Here is a 14550-nt window from a genome sequence, read left to right on the forward strand (position 1 = left end):
GCCCAGGAGTTTAAGGTTGCTGTGAACTAGGCTGACACTACGGCACTCACTCTAGCCCGTGCAACAGAGCAAGACTCTGCCTCAAAAAAAAAAAAAGTCAAGCCTGAAGGAGACTGGAGCCAGCCAAAAGCGAATTTGGAAGGAAGAGAGGAAGGGGAGAGCTCTTTTGGGCAAAGGAAACAGCAAGTCCAGAGTCCAGAGGTGGGAAAGAACCTGGCAGTGTCTACCAGGGACTGACTAGCCAGGGTGAGGATGATGCCAAGTTGCAGTAAAGAGGGGGTAGGTCATGGGTCACAAACTCAAATGTACAGCTGGGCTGACGATGTAAATGGAAAAACTGGTGAGGTATAAAACTGAGCGATGAGGGATGTGGAAGACTGGAGCACATCCTGCCCTATTGATAGAAGCGTAGGTCCTTGTTGCCCAGTTATGCCAGACCTTCTGTTTAAGAGACAGGAATCTGAATTTTAAAAGTGTCATTTCCTGATTTTTCTTTTTATTTATTTTATTTTTAAAATTTTTATTTATTTGTTTTTTTTTAAGGCTAGTCAATGGAAGTAGTGGGAGTGGAGAAGGAACAAAGGAATCTGTAACTGGTTGTGATCAATTAGTTGTAAACACCACTGCACTTGGACCAGCCTCCTTATTTTTAAATGTTGGTTCAAATTTGTTAAAAACGCTGTGAGCCAAACCAAGCAGCCTGTCTAACGTAGCCCAAAGGCTAACATTTTGCAACTTCTGAGAGCCCTGCAGACTTGTTTAAGGGAGGTGAATTTTAAATGCAATTGGATTGCCTTTGAGGGGCTTTGAGTAGGGACAAGATCTGATTTGTGTTTTATTAATACCACTAAAGCACATTGCTTTTCATATTTGAAATAAATACCTGAGAAGAAAGGTTTAGCACCAGGGCCCTCCCTCCCTGACAAGCTGCAACCTCCTCCGGGGCAGGACCTTGATCTATTCAGGTTTGTTCCTAAAACACACTCAAAAGACTCAAGGCATCTCCCTGCATCTTTCCTTTCCTTCCTTGCAGCACACCAAGGACCCAGCCAGCTATCTTCTCCTCTTTGTCTCTATTCATTCTCTCCATTGGAGTTTTCACTCCAAGCTTGGTTGCTAAGAGGGAAATCAGCTCTTCATGTCCTCTTATTACTTTGCTATCACCAAAGACAAGTATATACTGTGTGTGTTTGTGTGTGTGTGTGTGTGTGTGTACTGCTCCCTCCAATTTAGAGAAAGGGTTCAATTCCATGAGGTGGGACATCCTAAACAGTACAGGTAGCCAGGTCACAAGAAGGTAATTTATATCCCTTAACTGTGTGAACTTGGGTATGTCACCACCTTTCATTATTTTCTAATCTCTAAAATTCTAATCACAAAGCCAGGGGCGGTGGTGTACACCTGTAGTCCCAGCTACTTGGAAGGCTAAGGCAGGAGGATCCCTTGAGCCTAGGAGTTAGAGGCTGTAGTACACAATTACGGAGCCTATGAATAGCCATTGCACTCCAGCCTGGGCAACACAGTGAGACCGTCAATCAATCAATCAATAAAAAATAAAATAAAATTCCAATCACGACTATAAAGGGCCAGGCGCGATAGCTCACACCAGTAATCCTAGCCCTTTGGGAGGCTGAGGCTGGAGGATCACTTGAGGCCAGGAGTTCGAGACCAGCCTGAGCAAGAACTAGACCCTGTCTCTACAAAAAAAAAAAAAAATATATATATATATATATATGTATATATGTATATATATATATATATATATATATATATATATATATATATATATATATATATATACAGCTAGGGGTGGAGGTACGTACCTGTAGTCCCAGCTACTGGGGAGGCTGAAGCAGGAGGATCACTTGAGCCCAGGAGTTTGAGGTTGCTGTGAGCTATGATGACACTAGCCCAGGAGACAGACCGAGACCCAGTCTCAAAAAAAAAAAAGACTAAAGTGAACGGCACATAGTAGGTGGTAAGCTAATGTTAGACTCAGCCCGCCTCACCAATGATCCCCTGTGAGCATTACCTCACAAAGTGTCGGGACATTTCTGTAGTTCTCTATCCAGTTTTCTTTAGTATTTGTTCCAGCACACACGAGGCCCTCCACAAAAACGACTGAGTGAAAACTCCTGGCGGCGAGGAGACAGAGGGTGGGGAGCACTCCAACACAAATACACAGAAAATGCTGCTCCGGACCTTGGGTTACTAGACAGCGGTACCTTTCAGAACCGCTATGGTGCGCTCACATCCTGCCTGTCTGGCTTGATCCAAGTGGTTCATTTAACCAAGGTCAAACTAACGTCTCAGCCGCTGTTAAAGTCCAGGAACCGTCACTTCTCAACAGCAAGGGAGGAGACACTTGCTTAGTTTTAGAATGAGCGTCTGTGGGCCCAAAAGATCCCGCCTCCTTCCATGGAGCGAGCCTATCAGCGTTCCTCCAGTGATGAGCGGCAGCTCTCTAGGAACCAATGAGTTCCGCTCCCTGGAAGTAACCCGCCCATCCCTTGTGTCGTCACTCGGTTTCTTAAAAGGTGGAAGCAGACCGCCGCTTCCTCGTAGCGAGCCTGGTGGCTGCTGTTTGCGTTGAAACGTGACCGTGGCCTGACCTTAAAGGGGAGGGAACAAAGGGGGGACCGGAGTCCTTTAAAACTAGGCGGGCTGGTGCCTGCCCCTTTAAGGGCGGGGCTTGCCGACGACTGAATCCGAGCTCTGCAGTACCCCGAGTTTCCGTCGCAGGCTGCGAGGAAAGGCTCCTTGGCTGGGTCCGGGTGTTTGGCGGCGGCGGCGGCTTCATCCCCGCTCGTCCTCCCCGGGCCCGGAGACACCCCAACTCCAGTCATGCTGAGCAGAGTATGGAAGCAGCTGACTACGAAGTGCTATCCGTGCGAGAGCAGCTATTCCACGAGAGGGTCCGCGAGTGCATTGTGAGTGCGGGACCTGGGCAAGAAGGGGTAGGACCAAGGCGAGGAGCAGCCCGGGTGCTGCAGGGAGAGGTGGAAGTTCAGGTGGGAGCCCACCGGGGCTCAAAGCGCTGTCAGACCCTGCTTGGATCAGGGACCGGCGACGAAGGCCTCCGTCCGGACAGAAGGGCGGGTGCCCTGCTGGCGAACCCCTAGATCGGATCAGCTGGGTCCCTGCGCGATAAACAAAGCCCGTCGGTTTCCGTTCCTCCCCTGCTCGCCCCTCCCCCCGCCCTTCCTCCTGTGCGCGACCCCGCGGCTGTTCTGGCGGTGGGTCTCCGTGTGTCTGAGGCTGGCGAACCTGCCTGATCGTTGGAGAAGGATGGATTTGCTTCGGGCGGGTTGATTTGGGTTTGCCCCTCAAACTGGGTTGAGGGGCAAACCCATATGATGTTGAGGGGAGGCATCGTCACTCTGAGCTAGATTCCAGGAAAGGCTTGGGAAGCGTAGGGATGGCAGGCGGGAGGAACCGAAGGACTTGGTCGATCGTCTTCCACCTTGGAAAAAAGGACTCTTGCTGGGGTGGATTCTAATGTGTAGAGACGAGCAACAACCAAGCAAGGTTTCCCTCTCTTTTTTCTCTCTTCTTGGTGTTTGTTTGAAACTCTGAAAGACTTCCCAGCCATTCAGAGATTTCCCCTGTGAGTGGTCCCCCTAGTGCTCCAGAGGGCACCTGGCCGTTGAACCGTTGAACCTGCCGCGCAGCACTGGACCCTTCTGGGATAGGGGCACCCAGTGGAGCCTAGGGAGCCATATCTTCGTCAGGCTTACTTGGAATTCTCATCCCTCTCCTGTTTCCTTCCCCAGAGCTCCCCAGGGTACCTGTCGTCTCCAAATACTAAATAGAAAGGGAACAGTTTGGAAGAATTAGAGGTGTTAATGAGTGGAGGAACCCACTAATGGGTCGTCCTTCATTTTTCTCAGGTTGGGCTCTAGCTGGCCCTGAGCAGCCTCAGATGGGAGGAGGGGTAAAGTGAGGCAGGACTAACTAGGTCTGCCCTTATGGGTGAAGGCTGGAAAGTATATTAGTCCATGTGTGGAACTCCAGTAGAAGTCTGCTTTCAGGAAGCCTCCCTTGCATGTTCCTGGGTAGACAGTCCCACATGGTGGGGTTGAGCATGTTGTGGAGGTACACCCAGGCCTTGAGAAAGTAGAGAACAGGGAGGGATAAGACCTTGGACAGATGCAGCCTCTTGGATGTCTCCCCCATCCTTAATCCCATTAGCTGAGGATAACAGTGCTGGCCAAGGGCAGACTGAAGACTTCTGGTGCCTCCCCCACCTGGCTCCCATCTAGAGGCTAGGGAGCAACCTAACCTCCTATGGAGCTGCGTGGAACTCCAGCCTGACCTTTTGATCCCTCCCCAGTTCCTAGCTATTACGCAAGCCCAGGGCAGAAGGCTAGGCTGTAAAATCCTGCGGCTGCAATCTGAGTGGCTCCTTCTATTCTGCTTCCATAATGTCAAAAGCTACAACTTTGTCATAGACCCATGGCTCTCCTGAGTCTCTGTGGCTTCTTCCATCCCTGTATGCAGATTCCCTGTGGGATCAGCTCTTCTTGGAGATTGGAAGACCCATGAGACTGATCATGTCTTGTCCTACCTCAGACACCATATCATCTCTTCTTGAGACTCTCTGGTTTTGATTATAAAGCTGATCATAGCCCCTCCTCTGCTATAGCAGCTTACTTGTGGTAGGGTAGGGATCCATGTGCAGATTAACCTGGCCGAGTTCTGCCATAATTGTCAATTGGAGGTCCAGCCACTCAAGGGTATGGAACAGACCCTGAGAGGCCTGGCTTTAGAGTTGGAAGTCACTTAAGGTAAGGGCCAAGAATGGACTGGCTTTAAAGTAGCTGATGCTGGCTGTAGAAACTTTGTAGATGGTGGGCCCCAACTAAGGTTGCTCTTAGGGGCAGAGGATTAAATGAGGCTTTGATTTGGCCCAGCGCAGACCTGATCTTTCATGGCCCCTGGATAAACATAGAGTAGAAATTCTGACTTGGTCTAGAAACATGATTCCTATTTATTCTCTCCTAGAGCTTTGGTCAAGGCAGAGTGGGGGTGGGGTAGGGGTGGAGTGCCAGGAAAATGCAGACTTCTTGCTCCCCTCAAACCTGCTTCCCTTTCCAATAATGTGCTCAGAGTAATTCCTTCTGGTTCATGGCCTATTTTAGGTGTGTGTGCATGTGCATCTCTAGGAATTTTTTCTGCCTGTTTACCAACCAGGGTTGGGCTGAAGCTATTTTCTCCCAGGAAAGTGCTTGTAGGACTAGGAATGGTGCTGTTTCCCCAGGTGCATGGGGACAGCCCCTGTCTGGTCCTCAGAGGTTCCTGAGGCCCTGACTAGAAGGAATTGCTGGGGAGGAAGAAGGAACCCTTGGAAATAGGGAGCCTTGTTTTGGGGAAGTGACCCAACAGAATTAATAGAGAGGCCCTTGGGGCTGTGGAATGTGCTGGGGATTAGAGCTTCTCATCCCAGCTCACATTCTGCCACAGATCTCAACCCTTCTGTTTGCGACACTCTACATCCTCTGCCACATCTTCCTGACCCGCTTCAAGAAGCCTGCTGAGTTCACCACAGGTACTGTGACTTCTCTCCCTTCTGCCAGGGTTCCTGTTGCCATGGGGCCAGCCTCAGGGGACTGGACCGAAGGTGCCTGGTGGGACAGGAGAGGTGGCTTTGCTGGGCTGTTCTGAGCCTTTGCCTCTTCAGCCTCCCCTCCTCACAGGTTGGGACAGGGTGGTATATTGGAAAGTCTAGATGGAAGTGTCTGCTGGGCCAGTCATGTAACTTTCCCAATCCTCAGTTTCATCGTACAAAATGGGCATTACAGTATCTACCCAGTCCACTATGTGGACCAAATGAGACAGTTAATGTGAAAGCCCTTTGTGAACCTGGTGGGCAACTGCAGGCCGAATGTCATTAGGGGAACAGGCTCTGTGTCTTCTCCTCTCCTAGTGCTCCCATAGCCAGGACCAAAGACCTCTGGGGCACCAGGACCTGATGATGGTGGCCTTTCCTTTTATAGAGAACCTAAGTGTGCTCAGATTGGCACTTTCCTTCCCATAGACACTGTGTGATTGAAGGGGGACACACTTGCCCTGTTTCCTAGCCCCAGACTATCCAAATCATCCTGTCCTGGCTCCAGCCTTCCTTCCTCTCAGGATGGCTTCAAGAGCCCCCATCTAACAAGGCAGCTACCCTAGTGTAATTCCCCTGGGGACTTTCTCTGTGAATGTCCCCTTCCCCTTCCCCTCTTTTCCCTTCCCTGCACCCAGCCACTGGTATAACCAACCTCACAGACCAGTTGTTTATATTTTGCGCTTACAAAGAGGAACCTGTGCTGGGAGAGATGTGGGAAGGAAGGGGAGAAGTAGGGGAGTTTCTGGCCTGTATTCTTTCCATCTGGGAACACTGATCTTTAAGCTACCACCTTGGCTGGAGAATAGTTTGTGGGGTTCATAGTGTGAGGTCTCCCAGAGCCTCCTACTCAGCTCTGCCTCCTCTCAGGGGCTGGGGAAGGGGCAGGGGGCCACAGTGTAACAGATGGCTTCCAGAGCTGCCCGATGACATCCTGCCTCTTTCCCTGTGCCTCTGTCTCTTGTAGTGGATGATGAAGATGCCACAGTCAACAAAATTGCGTAAGTGTCACTGCCTCAGCACCTGACATCAGTAGTCATTAGGAGGTGGGATCTAGGGGAGGCCTCTGGAGCTGGGGGGAGAAGGGGGTCTCATACAGTGAAGGGAGAGTTTCTGCTTCCATCCCCTTTCTGGCTTCTTCCGGCCTTAGCTCAACCTGAGGACACGCAGAAAAGCTGCTATTCCTGTCTCCCTGGTTAGGCCAGGAGCTTCTGGAAACCTCACGTCCAGGAACTGTCAACTGGGACTTGAGTCACTGGAAATGGCTTCAGCTTGGCTTCACCTCCCAGGGGCCAGTGGGGAGGGAGTGAGGTGGGGGTGTAGACTGATGGAAACAGAGCCAGGTGTGGGGAAGGTGGAAACTCCTGAGGGTGGCATGCTTGGTTCTGAGGGGAAGGCCCTATTCCAGGTGCTGTTATTCACTGACACATGTAGAGAGAGAGAGAGAGATGACCCCTCTGGGTCAACAGATTAGAAGGCAGCCCTCCACCCTTGATGGACCAACTAGATAAAAGTGTCCCTTCTTTTCAGCCATTGCAGTCCAGGGCACAGGCCTTGGTTATGAAGCTGGGTTTCGGCTCCCCCTTGTCCTGCTTTGCCCTCTTGCCTTCATGCACGGCATAGCCGTATGGGGTGACCCTGCTCTCATGCAGGCCGAAGGAGGCAAGCTTAGAAATCATATCTCTGAGCAGAGAAGATAAGCCAGGACCCTTAGCTTTGGCATCATGCCTGGCACACCCTATAGGCATGTACAGGAAGATCACATACCTGGGGTCAGCCTGGGCAAGTGACATGGCAGGAGACCAGGTTACCATGAATGTCTGATGTGCCCATCCCACATGCCAAGGCTTCCCTGGAGCTAAAGGCCTAGGGTGTGGCAGCAGTGGATAGAGCCCCAGCAGCACAGCTCCTTCCCTAGGTCAGTCACTGCTACAGCAGGTTCTAGACGCCACATGTGCCCCCAGGGACAAATAGCGCTTCTTAGGCACAGGGCAGTGAGTGCTGAACTAAGCAGGGGCACTCTCCCCTTCTCTGCCCAGGCTCGAGTTGTGCACCTTTACCCTGGCGGTCGCCCTGGGTGCTGTCCTGCTCCTCCCTTTCTCCATCATCAGCAACGAGGTGCTGCTCTCACTCCCTCGGAACTATTACATCCAGTGGCTCAACGGCTCCCTCATCCACGGTGCGTGGGCTCCTGGTTACAGCTTGAGGTGGGGATGGGGAGCACGTAGCATGAGGCAGGCTCAGGCAGCCTTGGGCTAATCAGTCATCTGTCACCCTTCCCTCACCCTCTCCTCCACCATGTGGTTAGTCCCCTGTGGGTTGCTCCCTTTACTGACCACCTCTGCTTTCTCTTTTTTGCTTCAGGCCTCTGGAACCTCGTTTTTCTATTCTCCAACTTATCCCTCATCTTTCTCATGCCCTTTGCATACTTCTTCACCGAGTCTGAGGGCTTCGCTGGCTCCAGAAAGGTGAGTAGGGAATATATATCCAGGCAGGAAATAGGATTCCACTCAAATGGTTCAACTGAAGAGATTTTAATAAAGAAATTATTTGCAGAGGTTTAGTCAGAGTTAAGGGAACAAACAAGGAATTTGAGGCTCTAGTGACAGTAGGAAGTCATCACCACCCCTAGGCCTATGTGGACAAATGGAGGAAATAGTTTCTAGAACCCACTGATAGCTGAAGCTGGGGATGTGTGGCCGCCCAGCAGAGGAGCTGCTGTCTTAGAGTCATAGCCACTGCCAACACCATGGTGCCAAAGATGGGAGGAAACACAGGTAGGAAACTTCCTACCTTCCATTCTCCTGCTGGTCCTTCCCATTAGGCAAGCTGAACGGGAAACTGGGGGGCAAAGAGCTTGGGTGATGCAGACATCAGAGGTCAGCCTCTCAGGGCAGACAATGATGAGGAATGGATCTGGGGAAGGGGTTGCAAATGAAGGATATTAGATGACCTTCTCCAGATAAACTTGGAGAGCAAGAAGGAAACACCCTCTCCTTCCTCCTGAATCCAGACCTCTCTGGTTCCCCCAGCTTAGCCGCTATCACCGATGTCTTTCTCCACCCACACTGTCCTGATGTTGACCCCCTTGTCCCCTTTACCTATTGCCTCCCTCTGTAGGGTGTCCTGGGCCGGGTCTATGAGACGGTGGTGATGTTGATGCTCCTTACTCTGCTGGTGCTGGGCATGGTATGGGTGGCGTCAGCCATTGTGGACAACAACAAGGCCAGCAGAGAGTCACTCTATGGTGAGAGGCTCAGCTTTTTCCCCTGCCTCCAGGCTGAGTGGCACTTCAGTTGGCCCATGTCCCCTTTCCTGGAACAACTGTATCCCTCTGAAGTGGAGAGAAGGTTGGCACCCTCTCCCTTAGACTGAAGATTCAAACTGAGGGACTTCTGGCTAAATCAACCTGTAGAAATGTTCCATTGGTCCCATGCAATGGTTAAAAAATATATATGATTCAGTGAATTTGGAGGTTTCACATTAATATCCAGATATCTGGCTTTGATTGACAAGGAAGAGAATCTGGCTATACTAGTCCCTGGTAACTGGGGCCAAATAGCAGTTGTGCCCTTTAGTTAGGGCTTAGGATCTCCAGTTTACTATAGTCCGTGCCACTCACTCTTATAATGCTGGCGAGCTTTCTTCATTTGCAGCACTTGCCTAACCCCTGGAGGCTTCTGTACTGTGTCCTATCTAGACTCTGAGGCCTGTCAGCCCCCAGTAAGCAAGAGGAGAGAGATGAGCTGACATGCTTCTTTTTTACCCTTAGACTTCTGGGAGTACTACCTCCCCTACCTCTACTCATGCATCTCCTTCCTCGGGGTCCTGCTGCTTCTGGTCCTTCTGCTGACATGCTTCTTTTTTACCCTTAGACTTCTGGGAGTACTACCTCCCCTACCTCTACTCATGCATCTCCTTCCTCGGGGTCCTGCTGCTTCTGGGTGAGTGTGCAGGGTCTGGGAGAGAATGGGTAGGGTCCTTGGGCCAGAGCAACTAGGCTGGAAGGAGAGGGAATGGAGGGATGGGTAAGGGTAAGAGTGGAGAGAAGGGTCTGGCAGGTGATTGGCTCTTGTTCCCACAGTGTGTACTCCGCTAGGTCTTGCCCGCATGTTCTCGGTCACTGGGAAGCTGCTGGTCAAGCCCCGGGTATGTAGTTTTCCTTGCCCTTTGATCCTGCAGGGTGAGCTTTCTGCAAAGCTGGAGCCAAACAATGAAACACCCCTATAGTTGTATAGTACACAACCTGCAGGGGGCTACAGCCTTTGTTGACTCCTGTATTCTGTACCCTTGTCATCTGGAGCTGGTCATCAGACATACAAGGCAGAACACAAGGCAATTGGGAGGGCTTGGACAAAGCTGCTGGCCACAGTGGCGAATGAAGGTTAGGGGAAGGCCTGGGACTATGGAGCCCTGGGATGGTCAGGGAGCCTCTGACAGTTAGTCCTTCCCTTTCCCCTGCCCCTAGCTGCTGGAAGACCTGGAGGAGCAGCTGTACTGCTCAGCCTTTGAGGAGGCAGCTCTGACCCGCAGGATCTGTAGTGAGTTGCAGTTCTCCCCAGCTGGGATGGTGGGGTTGGCCTGGGCAGGGACTGCAGGACTGGGGGACAGCAAGCACTGTCTTCCCTGCCCTCAGATCCCACCTCCTGCTGGCTGCCTTTGGACGTGGAGCTGCTGCACAGACAGGTCCTGGCCCTGCAGACACAGAGGGTCCTGCTGGGTATGTGGGTTAGTAGGGCTTAGGATAGCTGTGTTTCCCCAAGGAGAGTAGCCCCTTGTTCTAGGTGCTTGCTAACAGCCTCCCATCCCTGCACAGAGAAGCGGCGGAAGGCTTCAGCCTGGCAGCGGAACCTGGGCTACCCCCTGGCCATGCTGTGCTTGCTGGTGCTGACGGTAGGTATACCGCCCTCAGTGGGGGTGGGGAATGGGCCCTTGAGCGCTTTAGGCCTTCTCAGGGAGGAGGAAGGAGATGCAGGGGACCTGGTTACCGTTAATAATAGTGGTTGCCTCATTGAGTGCCTATTTTGTATCCTATGCTGAGGCCATGAATCCCCATTTTGTAAATGATGAAACAGAGAAGTTAAGTAACTTGCCCAAAGTCACACAAAGCCATTGAGTAGTTATGCAGGTTTGCTCTGTGATGAGAATAAGCATTTAAATCCAGTCCATTCCTCTCCAGTCTTTGAGTTCGAGGATTTGCAATCCTTCCACCTGGAAGAGATGTATCATGTAATAGCATCAAAGGCACTCTGTTGCTAATAATGGCCTGGAGGAGGTCCCACACAACTAATTGGAAGCAGAACTAGGCTTAGAAACTAAAAATGTTGGACCAAAGTCTCTGCTCTTAACATTCAGATCTGGGTGCAGCTGTGGGCTCAGGGAGGAATGGGAGTCTGTGGCCTTGCCTCCCACAGGGCCTGTCTGTGCTCATTGTGGCCATCCACATCCTGGAGCTACTCATTGATGAGGCTGCCATGCCCCGAGGCATGCAGGTACTGGGCTGCCCTCTCACCATATCCTTTGCAGAGGGCCTAGGCAAGGCTGGGGAGAAGGGGCAGAAGCTGAAGACAGAGGGTGGGCTGGGTACTGGGTGGTGCTGATGGTGGGGAGTGCTCCACAGTGACACTGCTCCCCTCCTCAGGGTGCCTCCCTGGGCCAGGTCTCCTTCTCCAAGCTGGGCTCCTTTGGTGCCGTCATTCAGGTTGTACTCATCTTGTATCCTTCTGGAAACTCACCATTGCCTCTTCTCCAAATCTGTCTCCTGGGACTCTGGACAGAGCTCCTCTTGGACTTTGTCTCCTCTGGGACTCTGGAAGGGAGTGATGGGAAAGGGGGCAAGTTTGAACCTTGGGTTCAAAAACAAGGAGAAGATGATTTTGAAAGGAGGGCTGGGAGAGAGGTCTATTCCCTTTAAGGTGAAGTATTAATCCTTGGGAGCTGGCCAGTTCTTCCCTAACCCAGTGGCAGTTACCTGATGGTGTCCTCAGTTGTGGGCTTCTATAGCTCTTCACTCTTTCGGAGCCTGCGGCCCAGATGGCATGACACAGCCATGACGCAGGTAGCTGGGAGGGAGTAGGGGAAGCCTCCTGGGTGCATGGATGGGTACTAAGTGCTGGCAGCTCTGCTACCTTTACCTTTCTTCTCCCTACTTCCATCTAGATAATTGGGAACTGTGTCTGTCTCCTGGTCCTAAGCTCAGCACTTCCCGTCTTCTCTCGAACCCTGGGTAAGTAGCAAAAGGAGGTAAGGGAATTGGCTTTTTTTGAGTACCTACATGCTCTAATTCCCACAACAAACTTGAGTCAGTATTAATATTATCCCCATGTTTATACAGATGGGAAACTGAGGCTCTATAAGGTGCCTACACTGAGTGTCAGGGTAGTGTTGTTTCAAAGCTCATACTTTTTACATTTGCTACATCTCAATGCTTTTCCCATTTACTTCTACTTCTGGTGGGAGAGCACCACTTTTCCTGAAATCTTCCTTCTGGGTGGATCATCTAATAAATGTTCTCATTTGAAAGATGAGAAACATCCAAGCACAGTGGCATGCACCTGTAATCCCAGCTACTTGGGAGGCTGAGGCAGGAGTATCGCTTGAGGCTAGGACTTTGAGACCAGCCTGGGCAACACAGCAAGACCCCATCTCTACAAAAAATTTAAAATTTAGCTGGGTATGGTGGTGTGCAAGCTAGTCCCAGCTACTCAGGAGGCTGAAGCAGGAGGATCACTTGAGCCCATGAGTTCAAGGCTGCAGTGAGGCATGATCATGCCACTGTACTCTATCCTAGGCAACAGAGTGAGACCTTGTCTCTAAAAAAATGAAAAGGAGAGAGACACAGAGAAGCTTATTGATAGACCCAGAATTATAAAGCCAGCTTTAGGCAAGACCAAGTCAATCTAGAACTCTTGTCTCCTGAACCCTAGTCCAATACCTTCTCCACACACTGGGGTGTCAGGTAATACACCCACCCAGTCTTTCTCCTGCCTTTAATGCTATGATCTAGAATTACCTGACAAAAAAGTTTAGAAATGTAACTAGTTCACCCTAAGGCAGTACGGGAGCTACAGAGGTAACAACCCTACCACCACTTCATCCTCTGTATTTTATAAATGATTTCATATTTAAATTATCTCTATTTAGTTCTTAAGTTTATACTCTTCCCACTATATCATTTGTGCTTATGCCATGAGAATTTAGTAAGGAAGTAGACTTGTGGGTCCACCAGTTAATTCATTTAGATTGGATGCAGATAGGAATATTTAGGCGGGGGCAGACTTTTGATTTATGACAATATTATTAGGGGCCCAGTAAATGTTAGAATAGTGCCTGGCACATATAGTACTTCATGTGTGTTGTCTAATTTAATTCTTACAGTCCCATTCTTTTCTCTACTTTATAGTTGAGGAAACTGAGGCACAGAGAGTTTAAGGAACTTGTCCCAGATCACACAGCTAGTTAGGGGTGGAGTTGGGATATGAACCAAAGCAACCTGATCAGAGTCTGAGCTCTTAGCTGCCACACTGCTCTGTCTGTTAAAAGAAACCTGGTGAGCAGCTTGTAGGTTCCTGGCCCAGAAACAAGTAAGTAGCAGGCCTGAGGAGCTCCTAGGGACGCCTGTAGCCAGAGGGGTCTCCATTGGAGGAGAAGATGCCAGACTCTGGAAAGGAAGTTGGAGCAAGCCTAGCTGTTGACACGTCCTTCAACAGCCCTAAATTGCCCTTGAGACAGAGCTTGGGAGGTAGGAGAATTTGACTCAGAGGAGAGGCTAACCTATCAGTTGCAGTGTTGAGATGTGGCCACCAGGAGGCAGCAGAAAGTTGGGCTGGTAGCAGGAGAGGGGCTGGGGAGCCCACCTCTCACCCTGGCTTTTGTACTCCAGGGCTCACTCGCTTTGACCTGCTGGGTGACTTTGGACGCTTCAACTGGCTGGGCAATTTCTACATCGTGTTCCTCTACAACGCAGCCTTTGCAGGCCTCACCACACTCTGTCTGGTGAAGACCTTCACTGCAGCTGTGCGGGCAGAGCTGATCCGGGCCTTTGGTGAGAAGAAGGGGGGCAGCCTGGTGGGGTGGTTGTAAGATGGGGCACCCTGGACCACTGGTCATCCCAGCAGGGGAGAGGGTGTGCTTCCTGCTTTGTGTGTAACATACCTCACCCACCCATACTGTGGCTTGGTTGTCTTATGCCTGGGGGACTGGACCTATGCCCTGCTTTTGACTGTCCACTTCCCCCTCTTCTGCAGGGTTGGACAGACTGCCGCTGCCTGTCTCCAGTTTCCCCCGGGCATCTAGGAAGACCCAGCACCAGTGACCTCCAGCTGGGGATGGGGGGGAGAAAACTGGACACTGCCATCTGCTGCCTAGGCCTGGAGGGGAGCCTGAGGGTAGTTGGACCTCAGGACCAGGAGTCTGAGAGGGTGGATGGCAGAGGGGAGCTGAGCCATCTGCACTGTTGCATAATCTGAGCCAGAGTTTGGGACCAGGCCCCCCAGCTTTTCAAGACTCAGCATGGGGCAAGGCTGGGTGAGTGGCTCTAGCTCCTGGTCCCAAATCTGTTTACACATCAATCTGCCTCACTGCTGTTCCGGGCCATGCCTGTAGCCATGTTTACATGATTTGATGTGCAATAGGGTAGGGGAGGGGAGGGACTGGGCCAGGGCAGGCCAGGAGGCAGGTTGTCTCCCTTGCCTCTGGCCCAGCAGAGCCTAAGCACTGTTCTATCCTGGAGGGGCTTTGGACTACCGGCAAGAGTAAGGGCATAGGGAAAAGGAGGCTACACCCATCAGCAATAAAGTTAATCTCAGAGTTTGCTTTGTTTTTTTAAAAAGCCTGTCTCTGTGTCTATTTGGACAGCCTTGCTCCCACCATCCTTTTCTTTCCCTTTCTTCTGCATTCTTAGCATCCTTTAGGGACTTGGATCTGGTGTTAGGCCATATAAT

The 14550-nt window shown here is 51.1% G+C and overlaps 1 protein-coding gene across 2 annotated transcripts; it reads left to right on the forward strand.

The window, feature by feature from the left end:
- The first annotated feature begins 2509 nt into the window (after positions 1 to 2509).
- On the forward strand, positions 2510 to 14438 carry LMBR1L (limb development membrane protein 1 like). Of its 2 annotated transcripts, none has more exons than XM_045555013.1 (17): positions 2510 to 2930; positions 5464 to 5548; positions 6576 to 6609; positions 7648 to 7787; positions 7973 to 8076; positions 8729 to 8855; positions 9381 to 9448; positions 9692 to 9757; positions 10077 to 10149; positions 10245 to 10328; positions 10425 to 10501; positions 11023 to 11100; positions 11250 to 11323; positions 11576 to 11666; positions 11768 to 11834; positions 13491 to 13652; positions 13855 to 14438. In XM_045555013.1, exons 1-17 carry the CDS (start codon positions 2859 to 2861, stop codon positions 13920 to 13922), a joined length of 1470 nt encoding a protein of 489 aa, XP_045410969.1. In that variant the 5' UTR covers positions 2510 to 2858; the 3' UTR covers positions 13923 to 14438. The 2 variants fall into 2 exon arrangements, with proteins under 2 accessions (XP_045410969.1, XP_045410970.1); XM_045555014.1 differs by lacking the exon at positions 9381 to 9448 and adding an exon at positions 9484 to 9552 and having other exon boundaries at positions 2519 to 2930; positions 9693 to 9757.
- The last annotated feature ends 112 nt before the right edge of the window (positions 14439 to 14550 follow it).

The sequence above is a fragment of the Lemur catta genome, chromosome 6 (genome assembly GCF_020740605.2).
Source record: "Lemur catta isolate mLemCat1 chromosome 6, mLemCat1.pri, whole genome shotgun sequence".
Taxonomy (NCBI): Eukaryota; Metazoa; Chordata; class Mammalia; order Primates; family Lemuridae; genus Lemur; species Lemur catta.

Excerpts from the sequence above, each read along its gene's own strand:
- LMBR1L (XM_045555013.1), top strand. The coding sequence starts at position 2,859 with ATGGAAGCAGCTGACTACGAAGTGCTATCCGTGCGAGAGCAGCTATTC. Across the intron at positions 2,931-5,463 it reads AGAGGGTCCGCGAGTGCATT|ATCTCAACCCTTCTGTTTGC; the intron begins GTGAGTGCGGGA and ends ATTCTGCCACAG. Across the intron at positions 11,324-11,575 it reads ATTCAGGTTGTACTCATCTT|TTACCTGATGGTGTCCTCAG; the intron begins GTATCCTTCTGG and ends ACCCAGTGGCAG.